This window comes from Bos indicus, chromosome 14 (assembly GCF_029378745.1).
Source record: "Bos indicus isolate NIAB-ARS_2022 breed Sahiwal x Tharparkar chromosome 14, NIAB-ARS_B.indTharparkar_mat_pri_1.0, whole genome shotgun sequence".
NCBI classification, from domain to species: Eukaryota; Metazoa; Chordata; class Mammalia; order Artiodactyla; family Bovidae; genus Bos; species Bos indicus.
Window position 1 is genome coordinate 61,721,911 of NC_091773.1, and position 25,304 is coordinate 61,747,214.

Consider the following 25,304-nt stretch of genomic DNA (forward strand, 5'->3'; position numbering starts at 1 on the left):
CAGATGATACTGTCGCCACTGTAAATTAAATGGAGGTGCTTTCCCGCCCCTTTCCAGGAGGCATCATTTTCCTATATTCCCAGTTTCCTAGCCAGATAAAAATGGAGAGCACAGCAAAATAAGACTTTATGAATAATGCTGACAAGAGTCCCCAAATCTCCCACGCCAGTTTGGATCCCCCAATGATTTCCTGATGGTAAGATTTCAGTGCAGGTCAGAAATGAAACCATTAACAGGATTTTCCGCCACCCACCCACACATACAGAATTCTAACCTTCAAAAGATTTCATTTTATCAAGATTAACTATGCCCAAATGTTAATTAATACAGAAGGCCTAATCTAGAGGAGATTTCAAAGAATTATCCAACCTAAACTATGGCCATAACCTGTACCTGTTTTTGTAAATAAAGTTTTACTGACACCAGACATATCACTTCATGCACACAGTGGGGATGGCTGCTTTTAGCTACAACCACAAAGCTGACGTGGCAGAGTTGAGTAGCTGTATCACAAACCATATGGCCTGCAAAGGGTAAAATACTATTCGGCCTTTTATATAAAAGATATGTTAACCTTTGATCTAATCCAATCCTTTACTTCTTAAAGGGGTTAATTTATCCTAATCAATCATAAAGATTTTTCAGAAAAACAAAGAACTTCCTATTTTGAAATATCTAAAAACAGTATTTTTTTAAAAATCCAATAGTTTAGCATTATTTAATTTTTTAATGGTCAACTCTACTAAGTTGAACTTGATTTAGAATCTCAGTTTATAACTGACATCTCTATTACCAGGTTACGAACTAAATTCCACTGTATGTGCCATATGAGTATATGTTGGTTGACAGAACAAATGACAAGGTGATATTCCATTCACACTCGGGTTTTGTGGAAAACTTCAAATTACAGTATCAGGCACTAACATTTTTCTTGTATTTTAATAAGTAAAAACCTTTTGTAATGAAAAGACATACTTGGGAACTACGACCAGTAACGTGACGAGATACTCTGAGTCAAGAACAAAGTCATCCTTCTTCACAATTTCTGCTAGACTTCGAGTTAGCAAACTCCCTCTGAGGAATAAGAAAAAGATCATTAGGCTGATAATTATGTGGTTCCATAACACAAGTAAAGATACAGCAGGCTAAGTATAGTTACATATACTACACATACATCTCAAGAGAGATTAGCCTGAGTTAACATTTTTTATTTGATGTATCAAGAAGCCAAAATTTAGCTGAATATTTCCCATATCTAAACCCAAAGAAATGTCAAAATTTTATCAGAATTTGCCTCTAGTGTCTCCCTTTGTGTTTGTTTTAATTATTATAACTCAGTTCTTCTCTTGATTATATATATATAATGTCTTAACTGGGAAAGTGTTATTCATTAGGCATCAATTAAAGTCTACCTCACCATAATTATGCAATCGTATCATCTAAGCACAACCTTTGATTTTCCTCCCTCTCCTTGGGTATCAATTTTGGTTAGTTAACCCAACAATCAACTCTTTGAATGCAAGTCTTCACTTGGTCTCCCAGTAGATTCACACTGAAAATGACTTGCCCTGTTTGCACCCCTGACAGGACGACTCAGTTCTGCCTCTGGGATACGAATGTATACCTTGAAGAGTTAAGTGCTTAAGGCTACACCTGTAGTAGTCATACTACAGTGAGATCAACCATAAGAAGAGTATTCTATTTTAAGAAAACCTAACATAAAAAATTGAAACATAAAAACAGATAAAAATGGAAACACTGGAAAACAGATAAATTAAAGAATGAGAATTACATAAAAAAGGATTTTTCTATATAATTCTTTTAAGCAGCAGATAATTGCTATGTAATTAAATTATGATTTAATTTAAAACAATTAACTTTAGATAATTTTTACAGTGAAAAATCAGATGGATAAAGGATAAACCAGGACCCAGCTCAGAAGTATTATGTATGAAACGAGCATAATAAATCAGCCTCACATCTGTTTTGACTAGCCTGAAATAATGAGTTTTTCTCCATGAAGTGAAAAAATACCACCTGACTACAGAAACGGCACACACTGGAACTTACTAAAACCCCCAGCAACAGTTTATCCGCAACATACGCTACACAGCGGTCCTCGACATTTTCGGCACTGGGGACCAGTTTCATGGAAGACCACTTCCCATGGACCAGGGAGGCGGGGCCGGGTGGCTCAGGGTGATTCAGCCTGTTACATTTATTGTGCACTTTATTTCTAGTATTACTACATCAGCTCCAGCTCACATTATCAGGCATTAGATTTCAGAGGTTGGAGACTCCTGTGCCACAGCGCTTCTCCAATTCTAAATTATTCACATATAGTTGACATGCTTACGCGTTCTTTCGTTCCAAATTCTGAAGATTCCCTTTCAGGTTGTTGTATGCGGATGCTCGAGATTTCAGGTCATTGTCAATCTGAGTGACACCCTTTACAGAAGAAAGAAGAGAAATAGGGAGAATCTTCCTAAATCTGCCTCTACTAATACAATTAAAGTAGTTGTGCTGAAACTTTAAAAAACAAACCCACCACCAGTTCCTGATGTAATAATATTCTATTATTTTAAAGGCATTATTTTTAAAGGTCATTAAAAAAATAACCTACTTCATTTTTAATAACTATGGGAATTTTCATATAATCTTTTCTACTAAAGATAATGTTTTATCTACATGTATTTTTATTATTGTTACTATATTCTTAAACCATGTAAATGAAATCTAGATCATTGATTAAAGACATGACTAATTGGAAGGTTTTAATACACAAGTCTAAAGAGTTAATTTCCAAAGGAACGAAATCATACAGAGTTTTGCTGTTTATAACACCACCATTCTTACACAAAACATTTTTGCAATGAAGTTAACATTTTGCTTCAACTTATTTATAAATGTTACACAAGCTAATTTTTCAAAAATATGATTAAAACTACTAACAATTTAAGGAGAAGACACAAAGCAGTAGATTTAACACTTGAAGAACTAATTTCAACTTAGCTCTACCATTATCAGCCATGTGGCACGCTGGGGTAAATCACGTCACCTCTCTGAGCCTGTTTCCTCATCTATAATAGTATCAGGAAAAAGATGACTAAATCCTTGATAAGGATTAAAAGAAAATAATGCTCAGTCATAATAAGAACACCATTTTATATTATCTGACTACTCATTTTCATTAAATTATTTGACCCTGAGTTAAAATCCTTGATAGACTATTTATTTACATTTAACCACAGAGCACAATGTACAAATAAAGTCAGTGGAAGCTAAGGAAGTCTGTCCGAATGATTTAAACTGTACTGTTCATCCAGCCAGGTCACAGATATGTTGTCAAACAGTGAATAGGTCCTTGTCTATTGCCTCATTACAGTTTCAGTTTTACATTTTTCTCTCAAGCTCAAGGACTTTGCAACAGAAAAGGAACTCTTAGTTTAGTGAGTTCATGGATGGACTTTCAACACCTGTGGACTCGCTGAAACTGTTCATAAAATCACGCAGTATGAGAACACAGGCAATTTTTCTGGGTAAGGAATCAATACTGAATGTCAGAAGGCGTCAGAGAACCCAAAAAGTTTAATCTGAATCAGTACTGTACATAAACATACTCAAGTGACCATTATCATATATCTGAATGATTTGTAAATCTCTAATCAATTCCAATTTATAATTCTATGTGATCTCAGTTATGCTTAAAATTTGTAATTTTAAAGTTACTTTTCTTAGTCAAACACTGTTGATGTAACCTTTAACTTAACCACTTAAAAAAACAAACCACACACATGGATAATGTGCATGTGAAAGTGTTATCCTCTTCCGACAACTTTCTTTTTTAAGTAAAGTTGCAGAATGTCACATATAATTAAGTTGCCTTGTCAAAACCTAAATTAGAGTACTTAATAGCTAAATACTTATAAAATAAATAGAATCACTATAAATCAATGTGTCCTACCTGTGTCATTTTTTTATCTTACCTTGGCAATTATTTCAGAAATATTTTTCAGGGACTGCTTGATTGGATATTTAGCCATGTCCCACTGAAACCTTGTTATATAAGTAACCAAGTCAACTGAAATAAGGGAAGAAATTAATTACTGAGGAGAAGCAATAGAGTTTTTTATAGTTTGTTATACAGTAATGCCAAAATGGGCATTAAGAAAATCAGTAAAGATATCATCACTTGTGAAGGTTAAATAAATGTGGGACTGTATTAGGTAACATGGATTAATCAAAATTTTTACCTGTAATCTGACTGAATTCTCTTCTCCTTACTCAAAATTTAATATATATATTAAAATGCTCCTTCTAACTTGATGACTTAATAAATGAAATATGCACATACCCATGATACATGGGAAGGTGAGAGAGACACAGAGATTGAGAAACTACTGCAAAGTGTCTCCTCAATAAGAATTTGACAAAAGTATGTTATTTCTTTGCAACTTACCCAAACAAATTGAAAATGAACTTGTCTGTTAAAACCATGTGATGACTGTTTCTAGGAGTCTGTATTTCAGTAATATTCAAAACGTGGACCTTTTCACTTTCAAATGAAAAGAATAAAAAATGCAAAGCCAAAGAGAAACTCAACAACTAATTCCCTGGAAGTCTAGTAGTCAAGATGACTTTATCCCTCAAGCCTGATGGGATCAAGGTCAGGGAAATCAAATGTCAATTATAGTTAACTGGTGAAAGTAATTCATATCAAAATATCTTCTCTCCTCAACTTCTCCCGACAGAATACCAGCAAGTCAGCAACATATCTGGTATTTTCAAAAGCAGTTTTGGATGCAATGTTCCCTAGATGGTCACCCCCCTATTCTACCAAGAAGACTGACTTCCCTACTTCATCAAGTACTTAGAGATCAGTGAAGGCACCTAAGTTAACACATCTAACTCCTGTCCTTCTGCCCCAGCCACACATTAACAGAAACAGTAAGCAGGTCAGGGTTGCTATTTTAACAGAGAGCAAAAATAAATTACTAATTATTTTAAATTGATTAAGTACTTACTGAACATCTACAATTTGCAACGGAAAGAAACGAAATTAGAGAAACACTGAATTTAAAATACAGTGACCACTGAGAGTTTAGCCAAACCTCCATACTACTGCCTTCACATGCATTTTACATGGCCAAGTAGCCAGCAGGAGCCTAGAAATCACACTAGATAATAGCCCTCCTGGCTAACAGCCCTAGATAACAAGCCTGCAATCACAGTACACGTAAGCTCAGTTCCTGGTTCGATTTCCGATACCAATCGGTGATAAGCACTCTCCCCTGCTGCCCAGGGCCTCCCCTGCTAGTGGACCCTTTAGATAAGACCCCCTGGGGCAGGAAATGGCAGCTCACTCCAGCATTCTTGCCTGGAGAATCCCATGGACAGAGGAGCCTAGCAGACTGTAGTCCATAGGGTTGCAGAGTCGGACACGACTGAGCATGCATAGGGCTCTTCAAGTTAATCAAAATTCCCCTTTTTAGTTTGAATTAACCAATCAGGACTTGGCTTGGGAATCCCAAATCACTCCACCCATGGACTCTAATAAAGGCATGTGCTCCAGGTCCTACTGTTCTTCCTGTCTGCACCCCGCCCTAACTTCCCTGCATTGCTCCCCTCCCTCCAGGACCTGTGAGTAATAAACTTCTCTATTTCTCTTTCCCCTGTGGTCATTCGTTGAACTGTGGCTCACCATCCTATGATAACCCAGGGCTCTACCTAACAAATGTTAATTTATTATAGTGACCTACCACAGTAGCACAGTAGGCTATACAGGACAGAAAGAGAGGAAAGGATTGTTTCTTATTTTAATGACATATCAGTAAAGATCCAACCAGTCAATCCTAAAGGAAATCAGTACTGAATATTCACTGAAAGGACTGATGCTGAAGCTGAAACTCCAATACTTTGACCACCTGATGCGAAGAACTGATTCACTGAAAAAGACCCTGATGCCGGGAAAGATTGAAGCCAGGAGGAGAAGGGGATGACAGAGGATGAGATGGTTGAATGGCATCACCGACTCAATGGACATGAGTTTGAGTAAACTCAAAGTCGATGATGGACAGGGAGTCCTGGCGTGCTGCAAGTCCATGGGGTCGCAAAGAGTTGGATATGACTGAGCGACTGAACTGAATTGAAAATGAAACACATGCTAAACTGATATTTCAGGAGAAAACAACAAGTGCAAGGACAAAGGACAATGATGTGGTTGAAACCATCTTTATAAAGCTATTATTACACAGAACAAACTTTATGTAATTATTAGCTTCTAGCTACAGACAGGTCAGTAGTAGACTATTCTATAAGTACTAAAGAAATGCCATATGAAATTTGAGGGGAAGAGGCATTACTCTGCAATAAGATTAATAATTTTCATTCTAAAGCTTCTGTAGTTGGATGCAATTAAATACAAAAAGCTAGAGAAAACTGCAAGTATTCACCTGGAACAATGCTGAGACACCTAACTCAGAAACACACTTTTAAGTGGAACTGACAGGTAGATCCTGGAAAGAACTAAGGTAAATCTTTATGATACTGCTTTCGGAAGGATCCATATTAAAAAAAAAAAAACTATAATATATATAATGTACGACTGTCTTATGAGAGGTTGTGTTTCAGAGGACAGAATGTAACTGGCAGTATAACCAAATTGTTAATAATCATTCTATTTTAATGGCTTTCTACGGCATTTAATACCCTTATCTATATCTTTTTTATGTCTTTCACTTTATTGAAGTCAATATCAAATCATGAAACATTAGCTTACCTCCATTGGCCAACAGGTTCTCCTGAACTTTATCTTTACTGTCCTCCAATACGTCAGCCATATATTGAGCCACTTTCTTAACCACCCTTAGGAGAAAAAAAAAAATCAGTGGTCACTTTCAGGAAAACAACCTAAATTCCATGCTACACAATGAACATGTTACATGAACACATGAATTTGACTCTGTTTCCATTACACTATCTGTATAATAATGTTAAACAATGGGTCCTAACTTCCAAAATAATGTTAAGGACAAACTGAACCAAGATTTTATTATATGTAAAACTCAACTCAGTAACTGTAGTTTTAAGGAGACCACCTGCAATACGTTTATCAAGTCTGGAAAGAAAGTAGTGGAAAGTTGGCGAGGGTAAGCTGAAAGAGTGTGCAACAGACCTCACCACCCTGCAAGAACACAGTGGGAAGCAGGAGCTTGCACTCATCAGATGCATACTTCCCCTCAGGACAAAAGGGATCCGACAGGCAACAGAACACAAGCAACAGTGCAGTCCTACATTATGTATTCATTACCTACTGACGAGCATCTACTATTTGAGATTTGTTTTGTTGTTGTTTAGTTGCTAAATCATGTCTGACTCTTTTGTGATCCCAAGAACTATAGGCCGCCAGGCTCCTCTGTCCACGGGACCTCCTGCTCAGTGCTAAAGAGGAAACAAATCATGGTGCCAAACTACTGAAGCAACTGTGTATCACCTTGTCAACCCCTTTACTTTATAAACACACCCAAGTATAAAGACAGGAAGTGATTTAGTTCCAGAAGTCACAAAACCAGTTCCTGGCAGAGCAGTGACAGAAACCTGTCACCCTGATTCTTGTGTTCTGTGTTCTTCACCCCCTCACCCCCCACCATTCCTTGTCCACCTATGGGCCATGGGTGGGATATATAAGTTCAGCTCAGTTCAGTCGCTCAGTCATGTCTGACTCTTTGCTACCCCATGAACCGCAGCACGCCAGGCCTCCCTGTCCATCACCAACTCCCAGAGTCCACCCAAACCCATGTCCATTGAGTCAGTGATGCCATCCAACCATCTCATCCTCTGTCATCCCCTTCTCCTCCTGCCCCCAATCCCTCCCAGCATCAGGGTCTTTTCCAATGAGTCAGCTCTTCCCATCAGCAACTGTGTATCCCAAGTATTGAAGTTTCAGCTTCAACATCAGTCCTTCCAATGAACACTCAGGACTGATCTCCTTTAGGATGGACTGGTTGGATCTCCTTGCAGTCCAAGGGACTCTCAAGAGTCTTCTCCAACACCACAGTTCAAAAGCATTAATTCTTCAGCAGTCAGCTTTCTTCACAGTCCAACTCTCACATCCATACATGACTACTGGAAAAACCACAGCCTTGACTAGACGGACCTTTGTTGACAAAGTAATGTCTCTGCTTTCTAATATGCTGTCTAGGTTGGTCGTAAAAATCTGTGGTGAGTGCCAACTGAGATGATCAGGTTACAGAGATGCATAAAGGAAAAAGATTTCATTTCCAGTGACTGTAATCAAAAAAGCATAATGGATCAAGAGCAGGGCAGTGAAGGACAGGAATGGTTTTTTTTGAAAGGCTGATTAGGCATGAAGAATGTATATTCTTGCCACAGGGCATCGTATGAGTCAAGATCTGGAGAGAAAGAAAAGCAATGAATGAGGAGGGGTCCAGACAGTCTGGAGTGTCATGCTGGGGAGAGAGGGAGGTTGGGCTAGGAAGGCAGGCTGGGGTCAGACTGCATGGGGATCACCTCTGATGGCAGTCAGCAGGAAGACGGGTGACACGGTCAGGACTTGGGCCAATTTCTTGTATGACTTTTGTGTTTAATGGCAGGGAGTGTAAACTGGAAGACAAATTAAGAAACTCCTGCAACATGAACCAAGAAGGGCCAGGAAAAGGCGACAGAAGGACAAAATGTGAATGACAAACCTAAGCTGAATGACCTCAATTCTAAGAAAGTGCAACAAATTCAGAAAAAAATGATGTAAACTGTAAGTCCTCAACATGCTTAAACCTGGGATCTGTACATACACTTGGCTATTATCTCCAAAATCCACCCATTCCTTCAAAGATGAACCATTATTCCCATATAACTTGAGGAGCATCTTGTAAACAGAACCATGTGCTATGAACATTCAAAAATGGGCATGATCACAACACTGCAAATCAACTATACTTTAAAAAAAAAAATGCAGGTTTACCACAGAAAATAGTTCAGAGTGTAAAATTGCCTGATATCAAATTTATCAACTTAACATTACAGAACTGAGAAATTCAAAATCTCCCTCTGCATCTCTACAAGAGTATCTATGACATATGGTCACCTTAAAAAAAAAAAAACAGTTCTAACGGTTAGACCACTGAAAAAGTACAAACTATAATTTACTCCACCACAATGTTCAGACTTAAAAAACTAACACTATAAGCTAGAATCTGTCAATTCTACCAAAGTCTAAGAACCATATGATTTTTAAAATTCCTCAGATCTTTCAGGGAGACTGATAAGGACACGAATGCATAACAGTGCAAGATAACAACAGTGCATAACAGTGCGTAAGAACTGCATCTGTGTGACACTTACTTTCCTAAAATTTGTGCGCCAATCTTATACTATATTCAAGACATCCTGCTGATGATTTAAAGAAAAATCTAGAAAGCTATCGAGGTGATGAATAAGGCTCCAAATAAGTGTTGATAATTATATTTTCAGGAGCCTCCCTTCCCAGTGTCTTTCTTTGTCATGACTTAACATTGTAATGAGGTAGGTGGGACAGCAGAAAAGACAATCACCTCAAGGTGGCAACCACAAAAAGTTTCCTCAAACTCTTTTATTAATTAAAAACTTACATTAAGAGACCAAGAGACAATTCTTACCATTGGTCAGTTTTTTGAGAGTATCATCAATAATTACTTTCACATTTGCTCTATACAGATGCAAGGAATTATTAACCCTTTAAAAGCAAATCTGTTACTCTCTGCTTTCATCCTCTTTTCCATTTTTATTGCCCAATGCCTCCTCTTACTTGAGGTTTTCATTATTTCTTGCCTAATTCGACTGTAAAACTGGTTCTTAACTGGCCTTTCACCTCAGGAATACATCTTTGCATGTATACGTGCTAAGTTACTGCAGTCGTGTCTAACTCTATGCGACTCTATTGACCACAGCCTGCAGGTTCCTCTGTCCATGGAGATTTTCCAGGTAAGAATACTGGAGTGGGTTGCCACACGCTCCTCCAGGGGATCTTTCCCACCCAGGGCTCAAACTCGCGTCTCTTAGATCTCCTGCATTCACAGGTGTGTTCTTCACCACCAGTGCTACTTGGGAAGCCTAGGACCTCTTCAGGTCTATTTATTTCCTTAGCACACGTTGTTATGTACAAAGATCTCTCTGAAACATCTCAGCCTCTATTACCAGAGCCAGTGCATTTGAGGTTCTACCAATTCAGAAAAGTCTAACAACACAGAAGGGAAGACCCTTCTGTACAGATTTAGAGAATAAGTTCCCCTCTATTCAAGCCTGTTCCTTTAAAGCGTCAATCAGATACACACTTCTTAAGATTCACCAAAATTCTTTTTTTTTTTTTTAACTAATTATACCTATTTACCTAAGCCCTAAGTATTAAAAGCTCTGTATCTCAAGACTCAAATGATTTGATTATAGACTGATTCTGTCAATTAATCAAGATACAGAAAGTTATTAAGGATCCCATACCCACCTTCAGCTAAAATACACAGAAACTGAATTTCCTAAGTAACTAAACCTGTAATCTAGAAAAATCTTTCAATGTAACTGAATTTTGAACACAAAAGCATCACTAAATAAATCTTCCAACAAATGGCAGAACATCCCATGTTCACCAACCAAAGATTTAATATGCTAGGGTGGCAACACTCCTGAAATTATTTACAGATTCTACACAATCCCCACTGAAATTCCAGCTGACTTTTTGCAGAAATTTGACACAGTGTTCCTAAAATCCAAATAGAAATGAAAGGAACCAGAATAACCAAAACAATCCTGAAAAGACTAAATAAACTTGGAGAACTCACACTTTCTGATTTTAAAACTAACTACAAAGCTACAGTCAAGAGGGCAATGTGGGACTGGCATCAGGACAGGAATATGGAACACAAAAGGGAGTTCAGAAATGTTAATAACTCTTACATTTATGTTCGACTGATTTTTGCAAGAGTGTCAGGACAATTCACTGCAGAGACAGAATAGTCTTTTCAACAAATGGCATTAGGACAACTGGATACTCAGTCAAAAGAATGAAGATGGACTTCTACCTCACACCATATACAATAAGTAACTCAAAATGAATTCAGTTCAGTTCAGTCGCTCAGTCGTGTCCGACTCTTTGTGACCCCATGAATTGCAACACGCTAGGCCTCCCTGTCCATCACCAACTCCTGGAGTTCACTCAAACTCACGTCCATGGAGCTGGCGATGCCATCCAGCCATCTCATCCTCTGTCGTCCCCTTCTCCTCCTGCCCCCAATCCCTCCCAGCATCAGAGTCTTTTCCAATGAGTCAGCTCTTCACGTGAGGTGGCCAAAGTACTGGAGTTTCAGCTTTAGCATCATTCCTTCCAAAGAACACCCAGGACTGATCTCCTTTAGAATGGACTGGTTGGATCTCCTTGCACTCCAAGGGACTCTCAAGAGTCTTCTCCAACACCACAGTTCAAAAGCATCAATTCTTCGGCACTCAGTTTTCTTCACAGACCAACTCTCACATCCATACATGATCTCTGGAAAAACCATAGCCTTGACTAGACGGACCTTTGTTGGCAAAGTAATGTCTCTGCTTTTGAATATGCTGTCTACGATGGTCGTAACTTTCCTTCCAGAGTAAGCGTCTTTTAATTTCATGGCTATAGTCACCATCTGCAGTGATTTTGGAGCCCCAAAAAATAAAGTCTGACACTGTTTCCACTGTTTCCCCATCTATTTCCCATTAAAACGACCTAAATATAACAGCTAAAACTAGAAAACTCTTAGAAGAAAATATAGACACAAAACTGTGATCTTGGATTAGGCAATGGTTTCTTAGATACAAGGACAAGAACATAAGCCACAAAAAAGATAAACTGGACAGCAAAATTAAGTATCTTGTACCTCAAAGGACACCACCTAGAAAGTGAAGAAAAACCAGAGAATGGGAAAAAATATCTGCAAGTCCTATCTGATAAGAGAGTTGCATCCAGACTATATAAAAAACTCTTACAAGTCAATAATCAAAAGAACGGTAAGTCAATTAAAAAACAGGTGAAGGATCCAAACGGACATTTCTCCAAAGAAGAAACATAAATGGCCAACAAACAAATGGAAAGATGCTTAACACATTATTAGCCATTAGGGAAATGCAAATCAAAAACACAGTGAAATACTCTTTAATATCCATTAGGATTGCTATAATCAAAAAGATGGATCTTAATGAGTGTCCATCAAGAATGTGGAGAAATCACAAGCTTCATACACTGCTGGTGAGACTGTAACAGAGTGCAGCCAACTCTGAAAAACAATCAGACAGGTCCTCAAAATGTTGAAAATACAGTTACCGTATGCCCCAGCAATTCCACTCCTTGGTACGTACCCAAAAGAAATGAAAACATATGAACATACAAATACTTACACACAAATATTCATAGCAGCATTTATTCATATTAGCCAAAATGTGGAAACAACCTTAATGTCCATCAACTGATGAATGGATTAATAAAAGTCTATCTGCACAATGTAATATTATTTGGTAATAAAAAGAAATTAAATGTTGATACATGCTACAACATGGACGTACAACATGCTACAACAACCTTGAAAACATTACACTAAGGCAAAGAAGGGCTTCCCTGGAAGCTCAGATGGTAAAGAATCTGCCTGCAATGCAGGAGACCAAGGTGTGATCCCTGGGTTCAGAAGATCCCCTGGAGAAAGGAATGGCAACCCGCTCCAGTATTCTTGTCTGGGAATTCCCATGGACAGAGGAGCCTGGCAGGCTATAGTCCATGGGGTTGCAGAAAGTCAGACACAACTGAGTGACTAACACTATAAGGCAAAGAAGCCAGTCACAAGAGACCACGTATTTTCCGATTCCATTTATACGAAATGTCCACAAAAAGCAAATCTATAGTGTCAGAACGCAGATTAGTGGGTAGTGGGGGTAGGGGATAACTGCTAATGGGAACAGGATGTTTATGATAACAGAAGGGAGATGAAAAGGCACTAAAGTTGACTGATCTCTAACTTCATTCCAATAAGCAGAGTATGTATACATATAATAATAAACCCAATCCCAGGGAGCCTGATAATAGCACTCTCATTCTGCTCTAGCCTGTTCATATAAATAAATACGTTACCCTTCTACAAATGCATCCAGTTTAGCCAGTTCATCTGACAAACCAACCAGGACATCAAGTGTGCCAACCTAGAAGGGAAATACAACATTTTATTAGATTTCTCCTTTTTTAAAAAAACAAGGTAGTACAGCATCTTGATTTGAAAGGCCTGCAGATCTTAAGTTCTCCATATTTTATTTCATAATATGCAAGTGTGGTTAAAAAATGCAAGACATTTCAAAGCTATTTATATGTACAAAATAATCCTCTAATTTATGAGGAGCACCATTTAGATGTGAAGATTCCACAAGAGCAGGCCCGTGCCTCTACTTGTCCTGCCCAGTGGGAGGGTTCATTTGAAGTTGTGGTTTACATTAGCAGCTTTTAAACACGGATCCAGGGCTGTGCATCTTTAGTTCCATTTGGGTTTTTTGGTCCTTTTTTTAAAGAAATCTTTATTATTACTAGCCATGCCACAGGGCATGCAGGAACTTATTTCCCAGACCCCGGATTGATCTGCGTCCCCTGCAGTGGAAGCATGGAGTCCTAACCACTGGACCACCAGAGAATTCTCTGTAATTTAATTGGTACACAAAACCAAGTATGTATAAACAAGCAAGTTTTAGAAGAAATGTCCATAGTCTACAGGAGTGTATCAAAGGACTTTATTTCTTAAATGAGTGCTGTGTACAACTGTCGAATATCATGATCTTTTCATCCATTACAAAAGTTCAGTCAACTGATTACTGGCAGTCTGCTTCACTTAGAGGCTGCTAGGTTACTGATGTTTAATAAACATTAAATAGATAAACTACATTAAATAACTAGATTTACCAAGAATAATTTAAAGAGATGCAATGGTAGAACAGTTACAATATCAGTGAGTATTACATGAATAACAGAAAAACATATTCACTGTGATATTTAAGAATACATATTACTAAGATTTCTCACTTCTAAAAATCTTCCCTGTGAAAGTAACACATCAAGTATTTTCGTAAGATTTCTCATTAAAATTTAAATCATAATTTAAAAAAGCACAAAAGTTTAGGGGAATATGTTACTTTGTTTTAGTAGTTTTCTTCAAAAAAATCTCAATTTCCTTGTTATCTAAAATCTGAAAATTAGAAAGAACAAGGTAAGTTGTAAATTATGCCAATCCATAGAATTTTCTCTCAAAAGAACCTGGGTATCTCATTTCGACCAAAAGGTAAGCAGAGACAGCTGTCCTTTCCCTCACAATGAACTCCTCTGCACAGCGCAGGTTTACCTTTAAGTCAGGAATGTTGAACTTTGAAGAAACTGCAAGGTTATTGTTTTTTGTAGTTGCCGCATGCAATTTCTCCCATGTTTGCTGACACGTTTTCTCCCCAGGAGCCGATATAAGCCAGAACTCAGTCATGTTGTTTACCAGATGTATCTTCCAAAATTAAGACTCTGAAAGGTAAAACAAAACTAAGTAAAAATACATTTACTACCACTTGTTTCTAAATTATTTCAGAGTGATAAGCACAGCCTGTTGCAAAACTGATTCAACAGTGGTATACAATCCTGAACAAACTCAAATTTATTTACCTGGATATAAGTCCATATAAATGGGAAACGGTGATTTATTTACATACAATACTAGGAAAAAGTGATGATAAAGACCTAATACATGAAGTACACAATTTTCTAAAAATGACCCAACATCCTAAAATGGGAGCTAGTCAAGAAGGGAGACTACCAAAAATGTCAGCCCCCAACAGTTTCAATCCCCCAAAGAAGTTGGAGAGTCACCAATTAATGGGTTTATCTTAAATTTTTAAAATAAAAAACCTAAATAGGAAGTGAAAAGCTATACATAACTCTGACCTTTGAAAAAGAACTGAATCAATGCACTTCAACAGTAGCCACCAAATAAATTTGCCACATCTGGTTTGGCAAATCCTACAAGGTCAGCCAAATTCTAATCCCTAGTCAAACTAATCTCAATCCCTAACATATACTTAATGGTCATCAACCACTTACAAATTTGCACACACAAAAAAATACTGCCAATCAGCCTTGTAAATCAGTCTTTTATTTAAAATATGCCTGGGAGGGGTGCATAACATACAACACTATTGGATCTGAGTAAGAGGCCGTGGTTCTCACTTTCCAGAGTTCCATTAAGCACACAATCCTCTTCCCCAACCTCTCTCCTCCCTTTTCCCCTCCTTCCTCTTTTCTCTCTCTCTCTCTCTCTGTCTCTCTCTACACACACACACACACACACACACACACACACACACAGAAAAACAAAGCCCAAAGTCAAACTTGGGAATATAAGTAGGTAAGCACGAAAACACAAACTATAAAAGAACTCAATATAACAGTATCATTATTTCTACTTTAATATGCTTTCAGTATAACCAACATAAACTTTTTACTACCACAACTTGTTTTGAAACCTTTCCTGAAATTTGGAGTCTTAGAAGATTAACTGTCTTACAGAGTTGTCCTGATAATAAATCAAATAATGAATGTGAAAGAACTCTGCAAATTTACATTTCCTTTAAAATGTAAAGCATGAGAGTTAATTACAATGGACTTTCCTAATTATAGAAGCCCACTGTAATTAACCCTACCTAGTCAGTACACAATTGAAGGTGATCATAGATGTCATTCTACATACTTGTTTTTTCCTAACTTCCATTTCAAGAGCATCTACCATATTCTAAATGTCTTATACATTGTCATCTCAATTAATCTTCCTAACACCTCTATAAGATACATATGATCCTTTCCATTTACAGATTAAAAAACATTCTCAGAGCGATCAGACTGATAAAAATACAGATGCCGGTACTAAATCAATCTTTCAAGAATCCTACTCTAAGATGATTTTTCCAACATTACTGGGGAAAAAAAAAAAAAGCTGCACTAAGAACTACTCTCTCTCAAATGGCCAACAAACTAAACAGAGCTTTTGTAGTGACGGCAGGCCCAGACAAAGCACTCAGCCTGGCCAGAAAAGCAGTCTTTGATGACATTTTTAAACCTCCTCTCCTTGAAAAATGGCAGGTGATGGGATCATCAGTCCTGCTTATGACACTGTTAAATTATCTAAACTGCAGTTTCTTCAAAGATTGTTAACAATAGGAGCTATTACAGTAGATGTCACTATCATACCACTCAGAGTTCTAGAAAATCTTTTTCAGCCAACAGGTTTTCAAACGATTTCAAGAAATAAGAAAGAGGACCACATTTTCTCATTTATAAATAAACATCTGCCCGACTTACTGAGTTTTCACTAGAGTTGAATGAAATGTCATGTTATTTCTAAATAGAACTAGAGTCCCCTCTGGCCTTCAAAGGCTACTCTCAGTATCCCAAGTAGGAAATATCTTGTTTACTTACTATCTTATCAATGCCACTGTAATGCAGTTATCACACTATCCTGCTTCATTTTTTTCATAACATTTTTTCCTCTCCACCTGACTGGGAAATCCTGAAGGACCAAAATCATGTCTTCTTTTCTAATGCCCTGAAAGCCCAGCATATACAATTCCTGTCAACATCAGGGACTTTATAAATGCTTGTTTTATGATAAAATGAAATATACCAATGACTCCAATCAAAAAATCTGATTGGAGGAAAAAAAATAAAAGCCAAGAAAAATATTTAAATGTTTTTAAACTTTTTTTTAACTTAGAGTCTTTCAGAAAACAACCTTAGAGTAACATAGACATTAAAAATTGATAAAGCTGCAAGTAACTAAGCCTTTGTCTTTCGTTATTTTAAGTTGTGAATACAGAAATATAAAAAAGAGAGACTGAGAAAGAACCTCTAGGTACTTTAGGCAAAGCAATGGCCTCATTTCTTCTGTCCTCTGGTCAAAGCGAACTAACTATACAAGAGGAACCTGATGGGAAAGACAAGCTACTGAAGTATCTAAGGATAAATATAAGAACTGCTCATGAGAAAAGTATCAGGAAGTCTTCCGCAAAATCCCTGTTTTTAAACAAATTCTTTATTTTTTAAACAATGCCCACTGTTATCTGGTCACTTAGACAAGTCACATAAAAATTTTTCTCTTTGAAATTTAAGTACAATTTAAGCTCAGTTCCAATAAACTAATCTCTGCAGATGAACATGTGTGTGTGTCTGTGTGTGTGTGCGAGGGGGAAGGGATGGTAAAAAAATGAAATTCATGTTACAAAACACATTTCTCTTTCTCTCTGAGCTGCACAGAAACAGAGTCAAACCTGTCCAAAAAGTCTGGACACTTCTACCTCTGTTGACTGCTTCAACTCACTGGTTTTTATGCCTAATTATTTCCCTTTGTTTCATCTTGTATATGGAAGTCAGGCATTAACATAGGCAAATCACGTTAAACAAAAGAGAAAATGATTTAAAAGGCATTCCTCAAAACTCAGATCAAGGTTGAAGTCCCTCTGTTACGTGTGTGTATTTGGCTGCTCTCTGGGTGGTCTTTTTTATACTCAAGGTGATTCCAGTTTAGATGCTGAACATTCCCGAACTGTTAGCTCCAGCCTAGGCTCCTCTGTGCATCCAGAGCTGTACCCAACAAGTCTCGACTACAAGACTTTTTCACCTGAATATCTCAAAAAACAAAACCAAAAACACATTTCTAGTCAGACTCCTAATCCCTTCCCCCAAACCTGGTCCTACTTCCGTGTTCCCTTAGCACACCTAGTCCCTGCAACACTGGACAACCGTAATTGTCAAATGTCATCAAGATAGCAGCCAATACTTCTTGCGCACTTCCTACCTACCAGCCCCAGTTAAAACAGTTTATATGGATTAGCTCATTTAGCATACTGGATGGACAGTACTTATAAAAGAAGAAACCAAGGCACAAAAAATGCCTCATAAATTATGATATATATTATAGTGCATTATCATGTCACATATCACACGAGTGTCATGTATCACGTGCTTATATGCTAAGCATGAATGTGTTATATGCTCTCATAGCACCTTTTCAGTATTTCCTTGAGAGACATTTTTATTGATATCTTTCTGCCAAATAAACTGCACATTAGAGGAGGTGGAAAGCATGATAGTTTTTGCTACAAGTGTATTCTTAGTACCTGGCACAGAAGCTGGTATGCAAAACCTCAAAAACTACGTGTTGAATATTTCTGAATGAATACCTAACAGTGAAGATGAAACAAGAGAATCAAGTACCTTGCTTATTAATTGGTTAGGTCCCCTTTACTTCCTTTACATTAAAAGAAAAATCAATTTCACTGAAGTATCATTTATATACAGTAAAATGTACCCACAAGAGCACAGCTGGATGAGTTTTTGACACATACACACACACCTGTGTAACCACCACCAAAACCAAGGTTAAGAACATTTCTGTCTTCCCAAACCCTTCCCTCACATACAGGGTCAGTCAGTCCCAGCCCCACTGCAGACCTTGGGCAGATGCTAATCTGTTTTTTGCCGCACTCTAGGCTCATTGGGCCTGACCTAGAATTCCTGTGTAAATGAAGCCCACACTGCATTCTCTTTTGTATCTGGCTTCCTTTGCTTAGCACGGCTTTGATCGCCCATATCCTGTGTGCGATTCATTCCGGTTTACTTCTTAGTGTTCCATTACATGAATGTACTATGGTTTGGGGCCACTAACAACAAAGAACATTCCTTTTCAAAGCCTTTGTGAAAATACATATACATTTATCTTGGATAAACATCTAGAATTTCTGAGTCAAATGACTAACCTATATTTAACCTTATAAGAACTCATCAAACTTTCCCAAAGTAGATGAAGTACTTTGCATTCCATTAGCAAGATACACAGTCCCAGTTGTCTCGCAGGTCCACTAACACTTAGTGCTATCAGCCTCCTTTGAGCTATTCCAGTGGGCTGTAGCTCTCACTTCCACGATGGCTACAGTTCGGGATCTTTTCACCTCATCAGCCAGCTGTATATCTTCTTTGTGAAGTTTCTATTCAAATACTGTGTCCATTTTTTTTTAATTGCATTGACCTTACCGAGTTAGTTTTTTGTATGATCTTGGTGCAATTTCTTTGAGATGTGTGTGTGTATAAAACATGTATTCTGTGCCTTGCCTTTCCTTAATGGTGCTCTTGAGCAGAAGTTTTCAATTCTGATGTCCAGTTTATCAACTTTTTCTATGATTCGTTTACCCCAGGGTCACAAGGATTTATCCTGCTTGTAGTTCAGAGAAATTCTTGAACCTGTGTTTAGAGTTTTCAACAATTCAGGACAAAATTCATTTTCTTCAAAATTGGTTCTTCTTTCCCTTTCCTGAGACAGATATGGCATGTGTATTAAACCACCTGACACTGTCCCACAAGTCACTGAGCTTCCATTCTTTTTTTTTTTTTCAACTGTTTCTCTCTCTACACTTCAGTTTAGAAACTTTCTTTCTATATCTTCTTGTTGGTTAACTTTTTCTTTACAGTTATCTGCTATTTATCTCAAGAAGTGAATTTTTCATATTTTTCAGCCTTGTAAGTTCTGTCTTTTAAAACTTCTTTCTTCATTATTTTCATGTTTTCTATTAAATCCCTGAGCATATCTGTAATTCACAACATTAAACTGTTGATCACTTGATTTTGTGTTAAGAATGTTGTGTTTTAATATATGTAAACATATAGCAGGTTCACTGCTATACAGCAGAAGCTAACACAACTGTAAAGCAACTCTACTCCAATAAAACCTATTTTTAAAAAATTTAAAAGAATGTTATGCTTTAAAACAGTATGAAAAGGCAAAATGATAGGATACTGAAAGAGGAACTCCCCAGGTCAGTAGGTGCCCAATATTCTACTGGAGATCAGTGGAGAAATAACTCCAGAAAGAATGAAGGGAGGGAACCAAAGCAAAAACAGTACCCAGCTGTGGATGTGACTGGTGATAGAAGCAAGGTCCGATGCTGTAAAGAGCAATATTGCATAGGAACCTGGTCCATGAATCAAGGCAAATTGGAAGTGGTCAAACAAAGATGGCAAGACTGAATGTCGACATTCTAGGAATCAGCGAACTGAAATGGACTGGAATGGGTGAATTTAACTCAGATGACCATTATATCTACTACTGCGGGCAGGAATCCCTCAGAAGAAATGGAGTGGCCATCATGGTCAACAAAAGAGTCCGAAATGCAGTACTTGGATGCAATCTCAAAAACGACAGAATGATCTCTGTTCGTTTCCAAGGCAAACCATTCAGTATCACAGTAATCCAAGTCTATGCCCCAAGCAGTAACGCTGAAGAAGCTGAAATTGAATGGTTCTATGAAGACCTACAAGACCTTTTAGAATTAACACCCAAAAAAGATGTCCTTTTCATTATAGGGGACTGGAATGCAAAAGTAGGAAGTCAAGAAACACCTGGAGTAACAGGCAAATTTGGCCTTGGAATACGGAATGAAGCAGGGCAAAGACTAATAGAGTTTTGCCAAGAAAATGCACTGGTCATAACAAACACCCTCTTCCAACAACACAAGAGAAGACTCTACACTGGACATCACCAGATGGTCAACACCAAAATCAGACTGATTATATTCTTTGCAGCCAAAGATGGAGAAGCTCTATACAATCAGCAAAAACAAGACCAGGAGCTGACTGTGGCTCAGACCATGAACTCCTTATTGCCAAATTCAGACTGAAATTGAAGAAAGTAGGGAAAACCACTAGACCATTCAGGTATGACCTAAATCAGATCCCTTATGATTATACAGTGGAAGTGAGAAATAGATTGAAGGGCCTAGATCTGATAGATAGGGTGCCTGATGAATTATGGAATAAGGTTGGTGACATTGTACAGGAGACAGGGATCAAGACCATTCCCATGGAAAAGAAATGTAAAAAAGCAAAATGGCTGTCTGGGGAGGCCTTACAAATAGCTGTGAAAAGAAGAGAAGTGAAAAGCAAAAGAGAAAAGGAAAGATATAAACATCTGAATGCAGAGTTCCAAAGAATATCAAGAAAAGATAAAGCCTTCTTCAGCAATCAATGCAAAGAAATAGAGGAAAAACACAGAATGGGAAAGACTAGGGATCTCTTCAAGAAAATCAGAGATACCAAAGGAACATTTCATGCAAAGATGGGCTCGATAAAGGACAGAAATGGTATGGACCTTACAGAAGCAGAAGATATTAAGAAGAGGTGGCAAGAACACACAGAACTGTACAAAAAAGATCTTCACGACCCAGATGATCACGATGATGTGATCCCTGACCTAGAGCCAGACATCCTGGAATGTGAAGTCAAGTGGGCCTTAGAAAGCATCACTACGAACAAAGCTAGTGGAGGTGATGGAATTCCAGGGGAGCTATTTCAAATCCTGAAAGATGATGCTGTGAAAGTGCTGCACTCAATATGCCAGCAAATTTGGAAAACTCAGCAGTGGCCACAGGACTGGAAAATGTCAGTTTTCATTCCAATTCCAAAGAAAGGCAATGCCAAAGAATGCTCAGACTACCGCACAATTGCACTCATCTCACACGCTGGTAAAGTAATGCTCAAAATTCTCCAAGCCAGGCTTCAGCAATATGTGAACCGTGAACTTCCTGATGTTCAAGCTGGTTTTAGAAAGGGCAGAGGAACCAGAGATCAAATTGCCAACATCTGCTGGATCATGGAAAAAGCAAGAGAGTTCCAGAAAAACATCTATTTCTGCTTTATTGACTATGCCAAAGCCTTTGACTGTGTGGATCACAATAAACTGTGGGAAATTCTGAAAGAGATGGGAATACCAGACCACCTGACCTGCCTCTTGAGAAATTTGTACGCAGGTCAGGAAGCAACAGTTAGAACTGGACATGGAACAACAGACTGGTTCCAAATAGGAAAAGGAGTTCGTCAAGGCTGTATATTGTCACCCTGTTTATTTAACTTATACCCAGAGTACATCATGAGAAACGCTGGACTGGAAGAAACACAAGCTGGAATCAAGACTACCAGGAGAAATATCAATCACCTCAGATATGCAGATGACACCACCCTTATGGCAGAAAGTGAAGAGGAACTCAAAAGCCTCTTGACGAAAGTGAAAGCGGAGAGTGAAAAAGTTGGCTTAAAACCCAACATTCAGAAAACGAAGATCATGGCATCCGGTCCCATCACTTCATGGGAAATAGATAGGGAAACAGTGGAAACAGTGTCAGACTTTATTTTTCTGGGCTCCAAAATCACTGCAGATGGTGACTGCAGCCATGAAATTAAAAGACGCTTACTCCTTGGAAGGAAAGTTATGACCAACCTAGATAGCATATTCAAAGGTAGAGACATTACTTTGCCAACAAAGGTTCATCTAGTCAAGGCTATGGTTTTTCCTGTGGTCATGTATGGATGTGAGAGTTGCTGAGCGCCAAAGAATTGATGCTTTTGAACTGTGGTATTGGAGAAGACTCTTGAGAGTCCCTTGGACTGCAAGGAGATCCAACCAGTCCATTCTGAAGGAGATCAGCCCTGGGATTTCTTTGGAAAGAATGATGCTAAAGCTTAAAGTCCAGTGCTTTGGCCACCTCATGCGAAGAGCTGACTCATTGGAAAAGACTCTGATGCTGGGAGGGACTGGGGGCAGGAGGAGAAGGGAACGACAGAGTATGAGATAGTTGGATGGCATCACTGACTCGATGGACATGAGTCTGAGTGAACTCTGGGAGTTGGTGATGGACAGCGAGGTGGGGTCGCAAAGAGTCGGACACGACTGAGCAACTGATCTGATCTGATCTGATGCTTTAAAAAAGCTTTTTTTTTTTTTTTTAAAGGCGGGATCCCCAGGTGGTCCAGTGGTTGGGACTCTGCTCTCACTGCTGAGGGCCCAGGTTCAATCCCTAATCAGGGAACTAAGATCTGCAAGACACTTGGTGCGACTGAAAAAATAAATATTAATAAAAATATGTTGTGCTTTGTTCTGACAGTCTTAAGTTACTTAAGCTTTAGCATGTTTCATTCAAGGCTGGCAATGGGCTGGCCAAAAAATTCTTTTGGGTTTTCTTGTAAAATCTTAAGGAAAAACCCAAAAGAAAATTTTGGCCAGCCCAATACTTTGTTAGGTTAGGTCTAAATCTTTACTCTGGGGCTAACTTAGCCCTACCAGTTAAGATCTGATTTTCCTGGGATTCCTCCGGATGCCCCAGGGATTCATAAGGTATTCATAAGCCCTTCAGCACCATGAGCTCTGCCAACTGTCTAGTTTAAAGCTCTCTAGTCATTCTTTTGCTGGAATGTACCTGTGCCTGAAGCATGAGATCAAGGTCTTTTTATCTCACTGGGAACTGCAGCCATAAAGAATCCAAACGCCAGTTTCCAAAGGAAACGCAATGTAACCACCAGGGCACTGCACTGAGAATATGAAGACGTGGAATCTAATCCCAGTTCTGCATGTCGTCGTCTGCATAAATGTCTTCATTTGCAAAATGAGAGGATTGGATTCCCACATCCAGGATCCTTTTTTGCTTCTATATTCCATCAATCTATACTGGGTAGGACCCAGGACCCTTTTATTTTCTTGTTAAATCCTTCAAGTGAATCAGATGATGAGTCAGGTTTTAGAACCACTGTAGTAGAACAAGCATTTCCATGATTATTTAGTGAATTATACAGTAAATGTTACATGAAATGGCAACCGTTCCTTAATAAGATGGCTACATGTCACATCATCACAAACAAGAATCACACAGTACTGTCAGGTCCATAATGCAGGAATGATTTTTGTTCTATGGAATGTAGAAACTTTAAATGTATCAACCCACTTTTCGCATGCTTTCAATGGCGGCTTATGAACTTAAAAAATAAGTGAAAAGCAAAATGACATATGAAATCAAGTACAGAACAAAACAAAATCTGGGTAAACTATTGCTTTGCTCAAGAAACACACAATTTTATTTCATTTGTGAAGGACAGAATACAGAGGATTTTTAAATGCCATATATATAAATAGGTGGGTTTGTGACCACAGTGTAGAGTCCTGATTCACTCCCAAAACTTCTTGAAAATTTTTTCCAGGGCTAAAAAGACTACTCTAGGGACTTCCCCTGGAGGTCCAGTGGTTAAGACTCCACCTTCCAATGCAGGGACAGGGGTTCGATCTCTTGGGAGCTAGGGTGCCACAAATTTTTTTTTTTTTTTTTAAAAAAAAATTGCTTTAGGTAATGGGAGGCTGTGCGTGTTAAGTTGCTTCAGTTGTGTCCAACTTTTTGTGACGCTGTGGACTGTGGCCCACCAGGCTCCTCTGTCCATGGATTCTCCAGGCATGAATACTAGAGTGGGTTGCCATACACTCCTCCAAGGAGGAGCAGAAAGAAAACAAGGCACATGATGAGATTAAAAAAATCGAGCAGAATACACTGGAGGCACAAGAGAAACACTAGTCACATTTCTTAAACACTTCTGTCTGACTGCAATAAGTATGCTTTTTTTTTTTTTTAAACAGGAACAAGTCTTTTTCAAAATGGAGGGAAGGAAAGAAGAAAGGAAATCCTGGTTCAAAGCTCAGAACCTGTTTATTTCATTACTGTATCACCCACTTCTAAGAATTTAAAGGCAGTGGATTATTTTCCAATCACAAGTGATTAGGATGCGAAATAAAAAGAGTAAAGCAGGGACTTGCCTGACAGTCCAGTGGTTACGCCTGTGCTTCCAGTGCAGGGGTCATGGATTCAAGAGCGCTAAAATCCCACAGAATCCCCAAAATCCCCTACTCCAAAAGAAGAGTAAATAACAACTATCATGATAATACAAGAGGTGAAGATAATAAACTCAAACAGCTACTAGCACTTCTTCTGTGGATGAAAGTAAGAGCCTGACCAAAGACAGGGGCAACCACAGAAAATAGGGCATCCCAGTAAGTGCTCCAATATTTAACTGCTTTCAAGAAACCAACACCTCAGTCTCTGAAATGCAACCACCTTTCACAGTAAATTTAAATTTCACAGTGAAGACTGATGGGGGTCTACATGCAAAAAAAAAACATTCTTTTACAGTCCTTGAAAATACCAAGCTGTTCACTAAAGTGGCTTATTTCAACCTGCACAAGGAGGAATACCTCAGATATCACGAAGTATCACACAGCCTTCCAACTGTGACACATCAGCGTCGAACAGAACTGATCACAGTGTAAAACAGCCCCAATCCATCCTTCTTAAAAGGCTGCTAATCCTTCCCCGGAAATTTTAATACCACACAAATAAAAGGTAAGAATAATTACCTGAAT

The 25,304-nt window shown here is 38.3% G+C and overlaps 1 protein-coding gene across 1 annotated transcript in view; it reads right to left on the reverse strand.

Annotated features, from left to right (window-relative positions):
• ATP6V1C1 (ATPase H+ transporting V1 subunit C1) overlaps window positions 1–25,304 on the reverse strand; it is a 40,416-nt gene that overhangs the window by 10,639 nt on the left and 4,473 nt on the right. Inside the window, exons 2-7 of the mRNA XM_019973927.2 lie at window positions 14,391–14,557; window positions 13,142–13,209; window positions 6,779–6,864; window positions 3,987–4,081; window positions 2,357–2,448; window positions 976–1,074 (exon numbers count right to left, since the gene is read on the reverse strand). Coding sequence (XP_019829486.1) covers window positions 976–1,074; window positions 2,357–2,448; window positions 3,987–4,081; window positions 6,779–6,864; window positions 13,142–13,209; window positions 14,391–14,522 — 572 coding nt within the window. The 5' untranslated portion in view covers window positions 14,523–14,557. The remainder of the gene's footprint in view (window positions 1–975; window positions 1,075–2,356; window positions 2,449–3,986; window positions 4,082–6,778; window positions 6,865–13,141; window positions 13,210–14,390; window positions 14,558–25,304) is intronic.